This window comes from Bactrocera tryoni, chromosome 5 (genome assembly GCF_016617805.1).
Source record: "Bactrocera tryoni isolate S06 chromosome 5, CSIRO_BtryS06_freeze2, whole genome shotgun sequence".
Taxonomy (NCBI): Eukaryota; Metazoa; Arthropoda; class Insecta; order Diptera; family Tephritidae; genus Bactrocera; species Bactrocera tryoni.
In genome coordinates, this window is record NC_052503.1 from 62,685,267 (window position 1) to 62,705,211 (window position 19,945).

A 19,945-nucleotide genomic window follows, 5' to 3' on the forward strand; every position below is an offset into this window, starting at 1 on the left:
AGTTTATTACACAAGTCTTGTATGATAAAAACAAATACAAAAACAAAAAAACGTTAACCTTGCGTGCACCGAAGCTATAATAGCAAGCTATAACAACAAGCATATGGCTAAATACCGATTGCACCGCGACCTTAGGTCTATTGTGCCCTCTCCTAAGTCACAACGATCCACCTAGCTCCAGCATATTGATAAATTCCAATGTACTGCTAGGTGATAGTGAGACGATGGGATGCTTATTTGGAAACATGGATCCAAGTGCCTTTATCCTGCGTCTGCAGACTGCTATGCGGTCAATAAGGAGGTGTTCTGCAGTTTCACGCTTCCTGTTGCAGAACCGGCAATTTACACAAGAAGCTAGGCCCATGTTATATAGGTGCTACTTGAGCTTACAGTCGCCAATGTAGAATGCGACAAGTTGCTTGAGTTTTTCTCTAGGGAGATTGATTTCATATTGAACCCCAAGGTTGTTTCACCCATTAGCTACTTGGCATGGAGTTGTTGTTAATACCTCTCTCTGCGTACTCCCTCCTTTCGGAGCAGCTCCTTTATGGTATGAGGACCCACCGCGATGAAGGGTTCAGGTCCTACCATGTTAGTGAATGCTGCGGAGCGGGTGACCCCTTAACCCATTTCATTTTCGGGCACCCGGAGGAGGTGCACATGGTTACATTCCGATTAAATATTCAGCCGTTCTCTACACTCCTGCACCAGTAGGGATTGCTTTCAGTGCCGCTTGACTGTCGCTAAGTAGGGCTATCGGAGGGTCCCGGGTTTCTGGGTTTTATAGACTTCGTGGTAAACTTAAAATACGCTATAGTATAAAGGCTACAAGTATAATTAGGTTTTAGGCGACCTAACTTCGTACGATCTGTTAGCAGATCAACTTGTTGCTTTAGCATTTTCTCTACCCAAATGGAATAAATTTTAATACAATATTTTCAGCTGTTCGCATGAACCTATCCTAACTAACAAGATCTGTTTTAGTAGATTACCTTGAATGATGCGACTGTTCGAGTATCTCACATATCAAATATTATTGCAGGGAAGCATCTTCATATTATTTTTTGTCATAAATTTATTTTTTTTATTTCACTTAAACGTCTGTAAATATATTTTTGGCACATTATATGTATGTATTTTTAAAACCTAACTTTGGTTTAACTACATTTAATACTTTTCCGTGCTAAGTAAGCCCCCATTTCATTTTGCATTATCTTCTTGTTCTTCTAAATCTATCCCGCTCGCTTCTAAGCCTCCGTTGAATTGTAATAGCTCTGCTCAAAGTATTGATGACGCGCCGCCGCATGCGGTTGGAATGTACTCATTTGTTGCTGCGTCACGACACGTTCCTCCATCAGCGTTACGCTTTGTACCGTTGATGCTTGGGCGAGTGGATTTCGGTAGGCCGGTTTTGGAGGCTCGTCCGCATTTATAAGTATCGGTGTTAACGTTTGCTGCGGAGACGTTGTAGTGATTTGTCGGCGCTGCCGTATCGCTGCCCAGTTATCGTTTATTTCGGTCTCGGCTTGCTCAAGCGAAACCTGTGTGCCGAAAAGCAACGGCACTGGCGTTGGTGAGATGGTGCGTGCTAGCGCTTCATCTTGTGTAATGTTACTACCATCGTTAGCCGACTCGGCGATGTAATGGATTTTTGTAATACGCTGCATTGGTTTTGGAAAATTATGTGCCGCCGTTTCATCTTCGGCTGTGATGTCGCTATCGTTACCGGCGAACTTTGATGTTGAAAAGCTGGTTAACGCTTGCTGTTCCTCGCTGTCAGGCGGTGTTTGAAAGTACTCTGTGTTACTGAAATCGAAGGTGACTTTTTGACGCGTACGTGGGCGCACAGGCGCTTCGGTCTGTGCGGTTAGTGGCTCTTCGACAGGCTCGAAAATGCTGTCTTTATTGTGCTCGTGCACATAATCCTCATCCAAATCAGATATTTGTGGGCGCATATAGCCCGTGGGGCGACGCTCTTTGAGTGATTTAGTAGCGCTTTCATTGGCCTCATCCACGAATTCAACTGTACTCGTCTGGTAGTGCGGTGTTGTGGCTGCCTGCTCGTCTTCGTCGTCGATGTTCGACAGTTCACGCTGTATTTGTTTGGTATTGCGCACAAAAGCGGTTGGGCGTCGCTCTGTACGTAGTACTGATTCTTTATCGTAAGCGTCTTCTAAGTCTGATAATTTGAATTGTACGACTTGTTTGCCGGCTTCCTTTCCTGCATCCTTTTTAGATTTGTCATCACTCAAGTTTTCAAAACTCGCCCAATCTTCGTCGATGCTTTTTCCAAAGCCTTCGGGTTCGGGCGTCGTTATCAGCACCTGTTTGGGTACGCGTTTCAAGCTGTTATTGCCCTCCAAGAACGCTGCCTCGTTTTCCTCGTATGAATGTCTTATTTTATCGAATTCTTCCTCAATATTGCTTGCGAAATCTCGATTGAGGTTGACATCTTTTTCGATTTCAAGCCAGAGATGTTTTTCTCGTTCATCTTGTTTTATATTGGCTTCCATCTCGTCCCATAACTCTTCGGGTTTCACTGTGCGGACATAACCTGTTGGCCGTCGCATTTTCAAAGTATCTTTCTCTTCTTCCAAAGTGTGTGAGAGCAGCGTCTCATGCTCACCTAACTCTGCGTTCGCAAATTTCACCACACGCGTAGGCGCATACGCCACTTCCGGCGTTTGTGGTCGCACTTGCTCCACACTCTCGTATCCACCGAAAGTAGAGTCAGCTACCGTGGCGGATTTCATTATCGTTTGTGGCTTCAAACCATCGAGTTCCTCGGCATACTCTTCGTCGCTGGTGAAATCGATGCTCGCCTGCGATTCGGGCCTCACCTGTTTGTTCGCCAAGTGTTCATCTGTTTGCCAACTAAAACGCGCTGCTGTGTTTGCGCCGCGTCCAACATCTTTGAAAGTGGCAGGCGCGCTATCGGCAACCTTACTTAACTCACCCGCACTCACACGATTAAGGTGATCGTAATTGTGCCCGTGCATGGTTTCAAAGGTTTTACGATCATAGCTCTCATTGGATATGGGACTTTCTGCGCCTAAGTTCGTTTGCAATGAATCCCATTTATTGCGGAAGTCATCCAAGCCATCCGTATCGATCTCCTCGTACTTAATGTAACCGGTTGGTCGACGTTCGCCGAACTCTTCTACACTGTGCGCTCGCATTGCCTTCAAATCTTGCACTTCAGCAAGTCTCACATTAATATCGACCTCGTCGGGCCTTAGGTAGCCGGTCGCACGCCGTTCACTCAAATTTTGTAGCGTTCCTACTGTGTCTAACGATGGTGACTTGGCCTTCACGAACTTATGCATACCCACAGCCGCAGCATTGCTCGCTTCCTTGCTTGAGTTACGATAGAGACGTTTCGGTGGTAGTGGTGGTGATTCACGCACACGTAGTATACTCTCATCACCACCTTCGGTATTCAATTCGTTTTCTTTCGCTTCATTCAGCTCCATTTGCCTGTACTTCTCCTCCAGTTCATCGAAGGTGGGCATTTCTTCGACAAGACTTATGGTGGGTGTGTGTTGCAGCGGTGGAGAGTCGATTTGGGGGCGTGGCGGTTCACGCGTTGGTGGTGGTGGTGAGTCGATCGGTGGGCGTGGTGGCTCACGTGTAGGTGGCTCATATTCTTCGAAGATGGCACTGCGAACACGCTCTTGCCGACGTGTTGGGGGTAGTGGAAAAAGTGAGGGTGTGCTTTGAGAGAGGTTCCGTATGCGAACGGCTGCGAAAGAAATTAAAGAAGATTGAATAAGTTTTACATTATACTGCGTTGAAAGGAATGTTAAAAGTAAAAAAAAAATTGAATTGAATATAAAAATAAAATAAAAAGAAATAAAATATCAAACAAATTAAAATAAAATAATAATGAAAATGGGAAGGAAAAAAATGAATGTAAACATAAATCTTAAAATAAAATACTATAAAAAATAAATGAAAATCAAATAAAATTAATAAATTGTAAAAAAATGAAATAAAAAAAAAAAATAAAATATTAAATGAAATAAATATAATTAAAATTAATCTAAAAAGAATATATACAATAATAAAATATATGTATGTAAATAATGTTAAATAAAAATAAAAATAAGTAAATGTAAAAAAAAAATGTAATAAAATGAAAAATAATAAAAACTGCTAATAAAAATTCGTAAAAAATCAAAACTATAAAATGATGAAAAATCACAGTATAATTAAAACTTAAAATAAATGTTGTAAAATATAATAAGAAATGTAATATAAAATACTTTTGACTAGGAATTTTGTTAAAACAATTATTTTATTATAATAGTATTTAAATTTTGTTTTAGATATTATTGTTACGAAAGGCACAAAATTAATACTTAAAAATAATTCAATAAAACGTTAAAAATTTAAATTTGTATGAATTCGGTTTAATTAAAATTTTTTTTGGGTACAATTTTTAGTTTCATTACATTTTTTTGTATAAAATTTATTTATATATACAAATTTGTATTTTTAATACCAATAAAATTTTCAAAATAAAGTTGAAAAGTTTATTAAAAAATACACTAATTATCATTTAAAAGTAATGACAAATATAATTACATAAAAACGAAACACTAAAAAATATTTAAAATATAAAATTGTTTATGTTTAACATATTAATATTAAAAAGTGTAATCATCTGTATTCAATATTGAAGTTTTTATATAAAAAACATTATTAATGATAAAAAATAATGCAAACAGTTTTTATATTTATCAATTTAGTATTACAAATTAAATAATATAAAAATTTGTTAATAATTGGTTAATAATTGGTTAAAAATACAACTTATTAAATACAAACAAATTAACGAATTTAAAAATGTATGATTTTTTTAAATTTTCATAAAAATTTTATTTTTTTAATAACTATGACGTAAAAATAATTAAAAATTAATATATATATATATGTATATATATAACCACATGTTTTTTTAATTTTTTTTTTATATCATAAGAGTATTTTTTATTTAAATAATGGTCACATAAATTTAAATTAGTTAATAATTGGTTAAAAATTAAATTATCATTATATCAAATTTTTTTAACAAATTTAAAAATGTGCATATGTTTTTTTTTAATTTTTATAAAAGTTGTTTTTTTTTTAAATAATTATGACGTAAAATTAATTAAAAATAAAAAAATATATATATAAATATAAATAATATATACAGTACTGTGCAAATAAAAGTTACCACCATACAAAAGTACAAAATAAAGGTATTGCGATGTATGTTTTTGAATTTTTAAACTATTTTTCGCTTATTTTTGGATGGCAACCATTTTTTGTAACTGTCCATAGTAGGCTTTGTCAATTTTGTCACCGTTTTTTCCTCAAACTTCGCGTCAAATCAAATTCAAGTGCGGTTGAGTAATAAATGTGCAAATAATAATATGTTTTTTGAATTTTTTTGCAAAAAAAAATCATAAGTATGTTTTTATTTAAATAATGGTCACATAAAATTAATTAAACATATAGTATATTTAATTATGTACTTTTAATAAAAAATAATAATTTAAAAATACTTTTGTTGCATAAAAATTATGAACATACTTGTATAAGTTTTTGAATTTTTACAAAACAAAAATCATAATTATTTTTCATTAAAATGATTGTTACATAAAATTAATATAAATAAAAATTAAATTATTTTAATTGATATAAAAATAGTTAAAATTAAAGAAAAATAATAATTAACATAAATGTTCAAAAATGGAATATAAAACTTGTTTTCAATGAAACAATATTATTTTAAATATACAAAAATAAAAAGCAACGTTCTAAGACTTGTAAATATATTTGTATTTTCGTGTTACCAATTTGTAAACCAAAAAATTTTCCATTTTTTTAAATCACTGTTTAATTTAACTTTAGCTTACTGTAATTGATAATACAAATTTTAAGCTCGTGTGAATATCAGCTTATACTATACAATTTGTCATATTTGAAAATTCCCCATTTACATATATGTACATATACACACAAACGCCCACAACACACTCATGCATATACATTTGTAAAGAAATATATACACACGCACATTTAGACTAGATAAAAAATACATACGCGGCAATTGTTTTGTTGGCACAATGTCCAAATCATCCTCTTGTCGGCGCCGAAAAACACCGTGAACCTCAACGGGTTCACGTATCTACAAAAGAACAAAAGCAAATTATCATTCCATTATTGTTTATATTAATATACATAATAAGTACATTAGGGTGCTTCAAAAATTAATTTTATTTTTATTTTTTTCAACTCTTAAACTTTCATATATTTTTGATTTGTTAAAAAAATCATTAAATTTTTATTTGTGGCACACTAATATACATATATACTTGTATATATAATATATATATAATATACATATACATATATGTACGTACATACATATATACACATATACTTGTATATGTATATATCTCATATGTAAATGCACTAATTGCCGTTATAAATAATCAACAAATATCGAAAAGGCAAACGAAATAAATTATTTAGCGAAAATCTGACTAATGCACATTCTATTTGCACAATTAAAAACACAGAAGACAATAGCAACAACAATAAGAACTATGTAAATATATCTGCAAAGCGATAAAACGCTTGCAAAGCGCCGCCGCCGCCGCCGCTGATAAGCGAAACCAATCAGCGTAATAGGCAGGTACATTTGCTTCTCCTTTTTTGTTGCATTTTTTGCTTGTACATAAGTACATGTACTTACATACACATACACATGTATATTACGAAATACAATACATACACAGGCGCACACCAATTAACTTGTGTTATCAAAATCAAAGTGCGACGAAGCTTTAATTTCCCCAACACGCACTTTTGTGACTGAAAGCACCAATTGCCTGTCTGTCCGTCCGTTTATAAATAGATGAGTATCATAAATATCGCATATAACCAGTCATATGTTGATCGGCAAAAGAAAACATTTAATAAAGTCTGTTTTGCTTAGCTTTGCCTTACAGCCGTTGGCAAGTGGCAGGCACGGCGTGGAAGTAAGCTTCTGTCGCACTCTTGGGTGTGTGTGCTGGCTATGATGAGCATGTGTGTGGAGCAATGCGTCACAGAGCTGGAGAAATACTTATATGGAATATAAGTGCGGAACTATTTACAAAATATATACACGTATATACTATGTACATATACATACATATATGTTTATATATACCAGACCCTCCTCAAAATTTTCAAAAATTTATATTTTTCCAATTTTTAACTCATTTGCCACTCCACCTTTTTCACATTTTTTATCAATATTTCTTATCACCATAAAATTTATGCAGATTTATAAGCTTTTTACAATCGTAAAATGTTAATCAGTTCTGCTAATACAGTCTAAGTGGATCGTTTGAAAATATGTATTTCTATTATATTGAAGAGGTTTGAATTCGAACTCATTTTGTTTGTTTTTAGTAAAACAATAACTGTATTTTGATTATTTGTTTTTAGAGTTTTACGCGATTTCAGTTCTGGAACTTTTTGAAGTGCCAAGTTATAAATATATATATATGAGTTCTACTATATCTTTTTATATAGTTTCTATTATATATATTTTTGAGATCATGTTTCTGTACATTTCAATTTTGCGGTTATATTTTTATATATTTTAAAATATTTTTTTTAAATACTTGAGCAATTCACAACCTGTCGTAAAGCATCGTAAAATTATAAAAAAACAAGTGTAAAAATACGATTTACGATGCTTTACGACAGGTTGTGAATTGAACAACTATTTTTGAATACTATTTCTAAAAATTGTTTTTCTATAACCCAAAATCGTCGTAAACTGTATTCTCTACTTTTCTAAATAAATTGTCATTTTGTGCAGAGCAGCAAAACATTCTCCAAATAATTTTGATTATAACGGCTGGTTTCCTCATCCACTGTCGTGATTTTTCATTTTCTCTTCGCCTTAAGTCTATCTTAGTGTCTGCTGATTGTAAATATGCCTTTTCCGCCAGGTATGAACTTACCAAACCTTAAGCATTTCAGAGACAATAGGAGCTTCAACAATTTAAAACAAGAGTTTCACCACCTCATGGCTTAATACTTGTATCTACACAAATCTTTAGGATTTGAGAATTATATCTGTTTATATTACCAACTCCTTTTGAAGCATTCTCCTTGCATGATTGTTCAAAAAAATATTCGAACCTTAATTTTATATCTACAAACTTACATCTTCACTAGCTTTGATTCAGATTATATCTACAAACTAAAGTCTGTTGAACCCGAGCTACGCTATAAGCGTTATCAAGCTTGTCGAGACTTTGCAAATGTCATTACCACAATCATTATATTCTTTTAATCATAGCACATCATAAATCTGTCATATTTCAAAAGCATTTTAGGTACACGTTCTTCAAAACTTATATATATTAAACAAACCCTTTGCTGTACTTTTTTCCATTTTTTTCTTCTTTCTTTTTTTTATTATCACAAAGCCATTAATTCGCCAAACACTTTATTGTTTATCGATGCAAATTCGTAATTGTCCATTATCTAATAGTTGAAAATTCAGCTTGTGATTTTCGGAAATTTCCAATGACGCACAATAAAACACGGAACTTATGCGAAGAGTTGTTGATTGAGACGATGTTGGCGGTGCATCGTTTTCGTAAAAAATTTCCGACGGCTACATAAGAGTAGAGAATCGATAAGTAGATAGAATTGTGCTATGCAATGAAAGCTAAAATGAATTAGGTAACTAAATTTGAGTTCATTTGGCGAGATAAACAAGTTTTGAAAATTCATATGATCCCAAAAGCTGCTCGTATAACTTCCGAAAAGTAGCTTAAAACTTTTGAAATATTAGTTAGAAATGTTATATGTTTGTATATGAGACATACGTATTTTCTCGAATTGCGCCAGTTTCTTTGGCGCGAACCACATTAATGTCAACCTTACATTTCATTACATATATCGGACAAAATGATAAACAATGTATTTGATTTTAATAAACTTAGAAAAAACAGTTGATATATTGCTTTTGCAAGTGTTTTAGATATAGATCAACCTATCTGATGAGAATTTGATTTGACTTAACATGCACGAGCTATGTAAGTAATATTGAAAATATTTCTTTAAAACGAACATTATAACAACAAAACCAATGCACCGCATTTGCCAGAAATAGTCTAAACTAATAGTTGAAGAAATAGTTGAAAAAATGTGCTTTCAAATTAAACATAATTAATTAGATCCAAATTTTTAAATTTCTTATAAACTTCGAAACAACGCCTAGCACTTCGAAAAGACTGCAAAAAATTAAACAAAACTTTTGCGAAAAATAATTTAGCCTTAAAAGTATTAATCTGAGTTAGTTCCGATTTGATTTCTCAACTACCAACTTCGTAAAGTTAATCGCCAATTTTAGATTTCGTTCAAAACTTAGGCGTAAACTACTAAGAGTTGCTTAAAATAATTAAAATCTTGTAAGCCTAAAGCAGCTGCCTGAAGAAGACCCCGAGTGCCCAACTACAGTGCCCTTTCCCTTTTCTACTTGTATATTCAAAAATTTCGTTTGCGCTCTTCAGCATTTGTTTCACTGTTTTACCTCTTGTGACATGCGTTTCTCCCGACTGCTACGCGTACGTAACGGCAAAGTAGGCGTGGCACCACCCGCCGCACCATTGCTCGTACGGCTATGGTCGAATGTTAGTCGATGCTTGAACCACCAAATTTTTATGCCTACCAATGTGGAGATCATGCAAATGAAGACGCCAACACATGCCAGCATGGCAAAGAGACCGTCATCATGACCTGTTATTATTTTTTAAATTTTTTTTTTTGTTTTGTGGAACAAATTGATAAATTTAGTTTGATTTTGTAGCAGAAAACAAAAATGTTTGTTGTACTTGTTGTTAATAGCCCACCTGCGCTACTGCCGCTGACGCCGCCAATACCAGTTGTATCGATATTGCCGAGTTTTGCCATAATTTTGCTATAATTTCAAAACTTTTGTTTTCTAATTGAATTTTTATTGCTAAATAATTTTGATATTTCACATTGCGTTCTGAAGTTTCGTCAGAGCATTTTTGAGCACTACACTACACACGCACACATGCATACATTTTGTGTGTTTGTATGTGTGTAGATATGTAATTTTGAACACTTTCGCCTTGTCGAACGCAGCAAATTTTTTTCAATTTTGTGATTCTTTGCTTTTATTTTTTTTTTTTTAAATTGATATCACGTTTGCTAAAAGTGTCGCACTCTGTTACCGCTACTTTGCTTATTACAGCTTTTATTTTAATTATTTTTGTTTGTTTGACGCCCTGATATCTAAGAAATCAATTAAAATTTGTTCTTGCACTTTTTTATGCTTAGTTGGTATTTTTTGTTTTTGTTTTTGTCATTTACTTTTATTTTTTTGTCAATACCATTTTTGTTACTGTTACTCGACTTTGCCGCTCGCTCGGCGTGTCTGCCTCGTACGCGTTTTTCAAATCGAATGACAAAAGCTTCGGAGTTGCTGGCTGGCTGGCTGCTTGCTTGGCTGTTAACTGCTGTTTTGGCAACAACAACAAGAGCAACAACTACAGCGTACTACTCAACGTCAATTGTTTTGACTTTAACCAGTACCACGAATTGTTAATAAAAACGTTTGCATTTGTGCTTTACTCTTTAGCTACAAATTCTCATTACTGTTCACTCATTACCATTCACGTTAATGCTTCGGGTAGGGTTTTTACTTCCTTTGAGGGATTTTATAACAATTTTGATTTTAATAAAGTATTAGTTTAACGTTTTTAATAGTATTACTATTTTACATTTTTATTTTGTTGCATTTAAATTATATATATATATATATACATATATATTTTTTTTAAATTATAATTTTTTTTAAATTAATTTTTGAAATTAATTTCAATTTTTGTTTATTGTTTTTCATTCGAAAATTGTTTTATTTTAAATTGTTTTATAGAAAATATTTAACTTCTTTGTTATTTTTTGTTCAATTTTATTTTTCTTTATTTTTTGAGTTATTTTAATTAATTTAATTAGCTTCAATTAAATTTTATATGCTATTTTTTTCAAATAATGATTTTTTGAAATTAATTTTAATTTCAATTTTTATTTATTTGTTTATAAATCAAAAATTTTGTTTCAAAGTTTTTATAGAAAATATTTCCTTTCTTAGTCATTTTTAATATTTTTTATTAAATTGTTTAACTTTCCCTCGTTTTTGAGTTAATTTAATTAGTTCCAATTAAATTATATATACATATGTATATACATATGTGTTGTATTCCATACCAAATCGACCACTTTAGAACCCGTCCCCTTTAGATTTTGCTGAAACTTATCCATCCTTTTCTACCCTTTGAAAAACATTTTTGAGAATTTTTTGAAAAATTTTTGTCCAACTTCAAAAAAAAGTTATGAATTTTTCAAAAAAAAAAAGCTTTTTTATTTTCAAATAGCCATAACTTTTCTAGAAATTGACTTTTGGGGACCTTTTTTTTAAATTTTTGGTTTTGAATGAACTTTTCGAAAAAATACACAAAAAAAATTTAACACGATCAATTACATAAAATAATCGGTTTTTTTTTAAGTAAAATCGTCATTTTTTGGAAGTTCGCCATTTTTGTTTTTTTCCTCAAAAAAAACTTCAATTAATTTGACAACTATCCCTGCTAATCCCGGAGTGGGCCGATTTTTTTTATATTTTTTTTATATTTATTTTATTTTTTTAATTTTTGAAAATTTGACAATGTTTTTTAATTTGAAAATAAAAAAGCCCTTTTTTTGAAAAATTCTTAACTTTTTTGAAGTTGGACAAAAAATTTTGAAAAAATTCTCAAAAATGTTTTTCAAGCAAAATCTAAAGGGGTCGGGTTCAAAAGTGGTCGATTTGGTATGGAATACCCCATATACATTTTTTTCCAAATAATGATTTTTTAGAATTAATTTTTGAAATTAATTTAAATTTAAATTTTTTTATTTGTTTACTATTCAGAATATTTTATTATATTCGTTTAATTTTTATTTATTATTTTTTTTTTTTTTTAATTTTTAATTTTTTTTATTATTTTTTTAATTTATTTTGATTTGAAATAAAATTAAAAATTTAAATTATTTTTTATTAATTTTTGTGTTTTAATATTGTTTGATTGATTTAATTTAATTAAATTTTTTCATTAAAATGCTCTTTGTGTTAATTTTATATTTATTCTATTTTTTAACGTTTTTATTAATTTAATTAATTTTTCTATAATTTGTTTTTTTTTTGTTTTGTTTTGTTAGTCTTTTATTTAGTTTACTTTATATTTATTTTACTTTTTTGTTTGCTTAAATTTTTTAGCCTACCCTCTATAACTTTGATAACTTTTATTTTTCTAATTTTTTCATCACCGATGTTTTTTAAAATAACCTTAAATTTTAGCCCATCTTATATAGGTATTCATATTATCTACTTGTGTTAACGGTTACTGTTCATTAACAGTTATGCACATGTCACAGGTGCCCTTCACCTATCAATCTCGCCAAAACGATTCTAATTTACCGCTATTTCACTTCACAAACGATCTTTTATGCTGAGTCTTTCGTCGAACTATGGTATATAATAAATTAAATTCAATATTTTTTTCCAACAAGTTCGCATAAAATGTGTTTTCATTATAATTTTTTATATTAATTTCGCTTTTTGTATTTAACTTGCTCGCACCGCTCACTTTTATGTCGGCCCAACTTTATTAGCCCAGTTATTACATTTTACTCAACTGCCAACTAATTAATTTCCATCCGCCTTTAATTTACTCGTTCTATTTGATTTTCCCGTTATTTTTTTTTTTCAATTATCTTTTATTATTTATACATGTGTACTATATATATGTACTATATTGTTGTTGTTTTATTCATATATGTATATTTCTTTTAGTTTACCAAGTGGCATGCATGTCGGTCGCTCAAATGTGAAGACAGTCGCAGAGCGTCGCCTCCCACAAATACAACGTTTTCTCATCTCACTCTTCAATTCAGCGGATGAGATTGCGCATTCGGATTTGGTGTATACATTCTTCCATCCCTTGTTGCGCGATCAGCAGGAGGCTAAGTTGACGGTGTCTAAAGTTAGAGGTAAGTAACTAACTTCTGATAAGCGTGTGACACGTGAAGTAGTCAAGAAATAATATTAGTAAAACAAAAACAAAAACAAAAAAACTAAAACAAAAAAGTAAGGAATACTGAAGTTCGGTCGGCACTAAAAATTGTGTATCCCGTGCTTTTAAGGAAGGAATTCGTATCAAAAAAATCAAATAAGTAAATTAGAAGAATTTAGGCTTTATATTTCTTCTACCATATTCGGCTTTGTTGAGGCGCTAGTTATTATTTATATTTACGCATGGTCAATACATATAGTATATCGTCCATTGCAGATATGCCAGGTCTAGCGACGCTGATACGCTAATAAGATTCTATGAACTCGTTGATGGTTAAAACCTTTAACAACTAATCGGCTAGTTTCATGCTAGTCTACTCAATTTGTGTGATCACTCCTCTTTTCAGCCGAATAGATTACCATAAAAAGTGACTTTCACTACTTTGTTCGCTTAGTGTAGTCGGATTTTCTCTAGTACCCAATAGTCGTGCACTTTCCCGAGGCAGTGTCGACCCTTTAATTATCGGCTGTGTTTTACAAAACCAATCACCGAACTCCAGCATTGTGGAGACTTAGTTTTATATAGTATAATACATTTTTATATAGTCGGTTATACTTTGCAAAAAAGACCCCGTGGACTAAGAGCCCATTTCTCCGAGCCTTAACTAAATGAGGCTTGGTTAAAGCACAAAAAAATAGATTAATTTATGAAAAATGTACTGATACCACTTCGTCCCCCACTTAGCCATTTTTCCAAACTAGAAATTAGGTAAAAAAAACTCCTAACTGACTGACTAATTCAAATTTCGAACTGTGAGACAATTTTGACAAAAGCTTTACTACAGTTTCATTTAGAATGAAGTGATTTCTAAGTGTCTTTTCGGCCATTTTTAATATTATGCGATATATTTGCTTCCAGCAAAAATTAAAAAAGCTTTATGCTCGAATTGAGAGCGGGCATAAAAATTTCAGAAACAAAACATACCCCAAGTTCCACTTTCAGTCGGCTTGTACTATTTCGTTAGTGAATTTAATTAGTCACGACTAGTGGGCTAATGCTTACGCAACCGTTGGAATCTGTTTTTCTGGACATTTGTTATCGGTATTTCGTAATAAAACCGCAGCAGAGTCAGTTTTTTTATTCTTGTTAATATTTGCTTTCGATAAGAATAAACGAATATTTACATATGTTTGTATGCGCAATATATGTTAGTAGGTCGACAAATATTTGAACTTACGTAAGTTATAAAGTTAAGGCTAAGCATAAAATAATATTCGTCAGTGAGAATAGAACAGCTGATGTTGACTTGTAAGACATGTCTAACTGTCATGTTATTTTTATTGAGTCAAAGTCTAAACAACGTTTAAAAATCGTTCAACTTTATTACGAAAATTCACGTTCTGTAAAGAATGTGTTTCGCGCGCCTCAATCAACTTATGGTCAACATAATCGGTCTACTGAGTGAGATCCAGCATTCATTATATGATAATATTTGATCGAATAAACCACGTACAGCACGCGGCGAAGAAAATATAGCAACCGTAGCTGAGTGTGTACACGAAGACCGTGGAGAGTCGATTTAGCGCCGTTCGCACCCACTCGGACAGATGTATGGAATGACTTGGCGCATTTTACGACGTGATCTTAGATTGAAAGCGTACAAACTACAGCTTGTGCAAGTACTGAAGTCGCTCAAGCTTTCCAAGCGACATCCCTTCGCTCTATGAGCTCTTGAAAAATTCCAAGAAGATCCGACGTTTTCGAGTCAAATTTCGTTCAGCGACGAGGCCCATTTCGGGCTCAATGGGTATGCAAACAAGCAAAATTTCCCCAATTGGGCTGCCATTTCATCCAGGAAAACAACATTTCGGTGTGGGCCCGTGGAATCATCGGCGCATATTTCTCGAAAAATTATACCGGTGAGAGCATGAAAACGTTCCCGTCATTAGACTGCGTTATAGCGCCATGATAACCGATGCCTAAATTTGAAGCTCGCGATCTCAGCGAGATTTGGTTTCAACAAGATGGCGTCACTTCCCACTCATAGCATCAATCAATAGTTTTATTGAGAGAACAATTCGGTCGATTGGCCACCAAGATCGTGTGATATCACACCGTTAGACTTTTGCCGGTGGGGATATGTGAAGTGTAAAGTCTATGCGGACTATCTCGCTTCGATTCAGGCCTTGGCGCAAAAAATCACGCGTGTTATTCGCCAGTTACTAGTCGAAATGCTCGAACGAGTCATCAAAAATTTACAAATTTAAATGAGCTTTGCGGGTTTTTGAAACAATACCAAGCATATTTAAAATAAATGCTCGAGTATAAAATGGGTCTAATAGTCTATTAAATAATATAGTATTTTCCAATTTCCTTTATTATAATAATAATACATTTATTTTTTTATTACAGAAGTCAAGCAGCAAACGCGTGAGAACCCCTATGAAGTTGGTCAGATAAAATTATCATTACAATATCGCCGTGGTGTCTTAACAGTGATGGTGAGTGAAATAAATATAACACACATTCATACATACATATATATTATACAAGTATATGTTCGACATGTATATATATAAATATTTAATATTTCTTTGAATTTGTAAAAAAATGCCGATAGCCATTGGCAAGCAAGTTGAGAAAAATATGTGATTCTATTATACTGAAAATATTAATTTTTGTGTCACACATTTTTTTTTTGAAAATTTTGTTTTTAATTGTCTTGTGCTATTATTTTTTTCTATTTCGCTTGTAAGTTAATTTTGATTTTAATTTTTTTAATTGAATTGATTTTTTTATTTTTATTAAATATATTATTATTTATTTTATTTTAGCATTATTTTTTTCTATTTCTCTTATAAATTAATTTTCAATTTAATGTTTTCGTATTTGATTGAAAATATTTAATTTATTTAAAGGTTATGGTTTATGGGTAAAATATATGAATTTATTATACAGAAAATATTAGTTTTGGTACAAAAGGTTTTTTTTTCAATTTTATTTTTAATTATCATGTGTTATTATTTTTTTATAGTTTTTTTTATTGGATTTTATCTTTTTGATTTGCTTATAAATTAATTTCCAGTTTAATTTTTTTATATTTATTAAATATTATTTATTTTATTTTAGTTTTATTTTTCTATTTCCTTAATAAATTAATTTTTAATTTGATTTTTTCATATTTTATTAAAAATATTTAATTTATTTAAAGGTTATGTATTTGAGAAAAAATATATGAATTTATTATACAGAAAATATTAGTTTTGGTATAAAAGTTTTTTTTGAAAATTTTATTTTTTTGATTTGCTTATAATTTAATTTCCAGTTTAATTTTTTATATTTATTAATATTATTTATTTTATTTTAATTTTATTTTTCTATTTCCTTAATAAATTAATTTTTAATTTAATTTTTTCATATTTTATTGAAAATATTTAATTTATTTAAAGGTTATGTATTTAAGGAAAAAATATATGAATTTATTATACTGAAAATATTAGTTTTGGTATAAAAGGTTTTTTTTTGAAAATTGTATTTTTATCATTTGTTATCTTTTTATATTTTTTATATGTTTTTATTGGATTTAATTTTTTTGATTTGCTTATAAATTAATTTCCAGTTTAATTTTTTTATATTTATTAAATATTATTTATTTTATTTTAGTTTTATTTTTCTATTTCCTTAATGAAGTAATTTTTAATTTAATTTTTTCATATTTTATTAAAAATATTTAATTTATTTAAAGGTTATGTATTTGAGAAAAAATATATGAATTTATTGTACAGAAAATATTACTTTTGGAATAAAAGGTTTTTTTTTTGAAAATTTAATTTTTTTGATTTGCTTATAATTTAATTTCTAGTTTAATTTTTTTATATTTATTAAATATTATTTATTTTATTTTAGTTTTATTTTTCTATTTCCTTAATAAATTAATTTTTAATTTGATTTTTTCATATTTTATTAAAAATATTTAATTTATTTAAAGGTTATGTTTTATGGAAAAAAATATATGAATTTATTATACAGAAAATATTAGTTTTGGTATAAAAGGTTTTTTTGAAAATTGTATTTTTATTTATCATGTGTTATTTTTTTATATGTTTTTATTGGATTTTATTTTTTTGATTTGCTTATAAATTAATTTCCAGTTTAATTTTTTTATATTTATTAAATATTATTTATTTTATTTTAGTTTTATTTTTCTATTTCCTTAATGAAGTAATTTTTAATTTGATTTTTTCATATTTTATTAAAAATATTTAATTTATTAAAAGGTTATGTATTTGAGAAAAAATATATGAAATTATTGTACAGTTTTTTTTGAAAATTTTGGTTTTGATTTATATTGATTTGTTCTATATCGCTTATCGATTATGTAATATTGAGTTTAATTTTCTAATTGAGTTTTTTTTTGTATTTTCATTAAATATTATTAATATTTAATTTGGTTGTATTTTTTTCTACTTCCATTATAAATAAATTTTTTAAGAAATTTTTTTATTGTTGGACATTTTTCATAGGATGTCATTCAATTTAATTTTTAGTAAATTTTTTATGTTTTATTTTGTTTCTTTTTAATATTTTTTTTAAATAACTCCTCACATTTACAGATTCATCACGCCAAAGGCCTGCCAATGCTGCAAGGTGGTCAAGAGCCCAATACCTATGTCAAGTGCTATCTCAAACCAGATGCAACCAAAGTGACGAAACGTAAAACGAAAGTGGTGCGGAAGACCTGTGTGCCCAGTTTTATGGAAACGGTAAATAAGAAACATAAATTAATTAAAATAAAAGTGAAAATAAATTGTAATCTACTTCTAATGTAGCTCGAGTATCGCATGCCCTTGGAGCACATACAAAACCGCTTTCTGCACGTGACCGTCTGGTCACATGACACACTACAGGAGAACGAACTGCTGGGCGGCTTTCAAATTGATCTATGTAAATACGATCTGCGTAAGGAACTGATCGATTGGTTTCGACTCGGTCCGATGACCAGAAATTGAGGCACACAAAGTATACACAATGTCAAATGAAAGTAAAAGTGTTACTATAACTGTACATTCAACGCACGGCAACTATGTAGTTCGCCGCCCCAGCAGAAATATGCAAAGAGTTTTGTGAAAACTAATTGCAAGGCAACTGTATTTCTTCCGCACACGCATACATACATATAAGCACTACTCTACAGGGATGCACATTAGGGATAGAGTAAAAGTTACGCATATTCATATGCGAACTTATTGAAATAAATACAAACATATACACATACGTAGTATAAATACGAAGCAGCTTGGCAGCCAGTAAGCAGTAATCAGTAATCAGTAATCGGGTTCTAAAAGAAACGACATTACATAAAAGCGTACATACATACATATACATAAATATATTTTTATAAATAACTTTACTTAAATGCGTTGACTGCTCGACGATTTTCTCTCTGCGCTACAGCACTTATGAAATGAACATTCCAAACTAAGCATATGGTAATGAGAAAGAAATAAAAACACAAAAAAAAATTAATAAAGCGAACAACACAATATACAAAGCTGATTAGGTTTAAGAAGATACATTTACTAAATGTAAGCACATTTCACAAATTTATACGCTAGCCATGAGTTTTTGAAATTCGAAATTATTGCATTTAGACTTCTAATTCCTCATTTTCTATTTAAAAACCTGTTCAAGCCAAAACGTTAAAAATTGAGCATAAACATAAAATTTTATGATTTGCATGTCTAATTTTAGGCTCAGAACTAGTTTTATTTAGTTGTTTTCCTATATACAAATTCGAAAATGATAAAATTAAATTTCAAAACTGTTTTTATAAATTTAAGAAAAAATATTTCTCAAATTGTGAATATGAAAATATAACTTTTAGTTTGCATAATTTTAGGCAACTTAAGAAAAAGAAAATCTTCAATTCGAAATTGTATTTATATCTGAAAAATATTTTTTTGAGCTACAGATTTCTGATATTAAGAATCCTCACCTGTTTTATTTAGTAATTTCTCTTATAAAATTCAGAAAATATTAAAACTAAATTTCGGAATTTTATTTCCTTTTAAAAAAGTATTTTTTCAAACAATTTCTATCTCAAATTGTGAATATGAGTATGAGTTAACACGGCATACTGTTAGGTAATTTTCTTATACAATTCCGAAAATTTAAAAAATTTTATTCTAAATTATGTTTGTACATGAAAATGATTTTTTCTAGTAATTGTTTGCTAAAATATACAATTATCATCCCTTAAAAATATTAAAAAATGCTTAAATTAAATTTCGAAATTTTATTTTTATGTAAAAGAATTCTCATCTCTTAAGAAATTTAGAAAATTTTTAGATTAAATTTCGTAATTTTATTTATAATATATCTAAATTTTTTCTATCAATTGTTTTCCAAATTTAAAAATATGTATAATGTGATGTTTAGTTTGTGGTCAAAACTAGTTTTTTTTATTTTAGTTCATAAAATAAATCCGAAAATGTAGAAAATAAATTTAGAGATTATATTTATAGTAGAAACTCTTTTCGAACAATTGCTTTTAAAAATCAAGGCAGTGTTTTTTTACAAAACTTTAGGCTCAAAATTTCTTTATTTATATATTCGCTTTTATAATTTGGAAAATAGTAAAAATTAAAAATTGTAAAAATTAAATTTCGAAATAGTTTTTTTATCGTAAGAAATTATTTTTCAAGCAATTTTTCCTGAAATTGGCCTCAAATCATGTTTAAATTCCGAAATTGTATCAAATTTTGTTTTATTTAATAATTTTAATATTTCGAATTTCAAAAACT

The 19,945-nt window shown here is 30.1% G+C and overlaps 2 protein-coding genes across 3 annotated transcripts in view; one reads left to right on the top strand and one right to left on the bottom strand.

The window, feature by feature from the left end:
• Positions 1 to 18,664, top strand: part of LOC120776406 (phosphatidylinositol 4-phosphate 3-kinase C2 domain-containing subunit beta) — a 61,176-nt gene extending 42,512 nt beyond the window's left edge. Inside the window, exons 15-18 of the mRNA XM_040107028.1 lie at positions 12,923 to 13,119; positions 15,555 to 15,643; positions 17,756 to 17,905; positions 17,972 to 18,664. Coding sequence (XP_039962962.1) covers positions 12,923 to 13,119; positions 15,555 to 15,643; positions 17,756 to 17,905; positions 17,972 to 18,151 — 616 coding nt within the window. The 3' untranslated portion in view covers positions 18,152 to 18,664. The remainder of the gene's footprint in view (positions 1 to 12,922; positions 13,120 to 15,554; positions 15,644 to 17,755; positions 17,906 to 17,971) is intronic.
• On the bottom strand, positions 1,105 to 10,362 carry LOC120776407. 2 transcript variants are annotated; one of them, XM_040107031.1, is made up of 4 exons: positions 9,915 to 10,362; positions 9,596 to 9,801; positions 6,094 to 6,178; positions 1,105 to 3,742 (listed from the first exon to the last, which is right to left on the bottom strand). In XM_040107031.1, the coding sequence occupies exons 1-4, from the start codon at positions 9,973 to 9,975 to the stop codon at positions 1,248 to 1,250; spliced, it is 2,847 nt and encodes a 948-aa protein (XP_039962965.1). In that variant the 5' UTR covers positions 9,976 to 10,362; the 3' UTR covers positions 1,105 to 1,247. The 2 variants fall into 2 exon arrangements, with proteins under 2 accessions (XP_039962965.1, XP_039962964.1); XM_040107030.1 differs by having other exon boundaries at positions 9,897 to 10,362.
• Positions 18,665 to 19,945: the final 1,281 nt, after the last annotated feature.

Excerpts from the sequence above, each read along its gene's own strand:
- LOC120776407 (XM_040107030.1), bottom strand. The coding sequence starts at position 9,975 with ATGGCAAAACTCGGCAATATCGATACAACTGGTATTGGCGGCGTCAGC. Across the intron at positions 9,802-9,896 it reads AGGTGGGCTATTAACAACAA|GTCATGATGACGGTCTCTTT; the intron begins GTACAACAAACA and ends AAATAATAACAG. Across the intron at positions 6,179-9,595 it reads AGAAACGCATGTCACAAGAG|ATACGTGAACCCGTTGAGGT; the intron begins GTAAAACAGTGA and ends GTTCTTTTGTAG.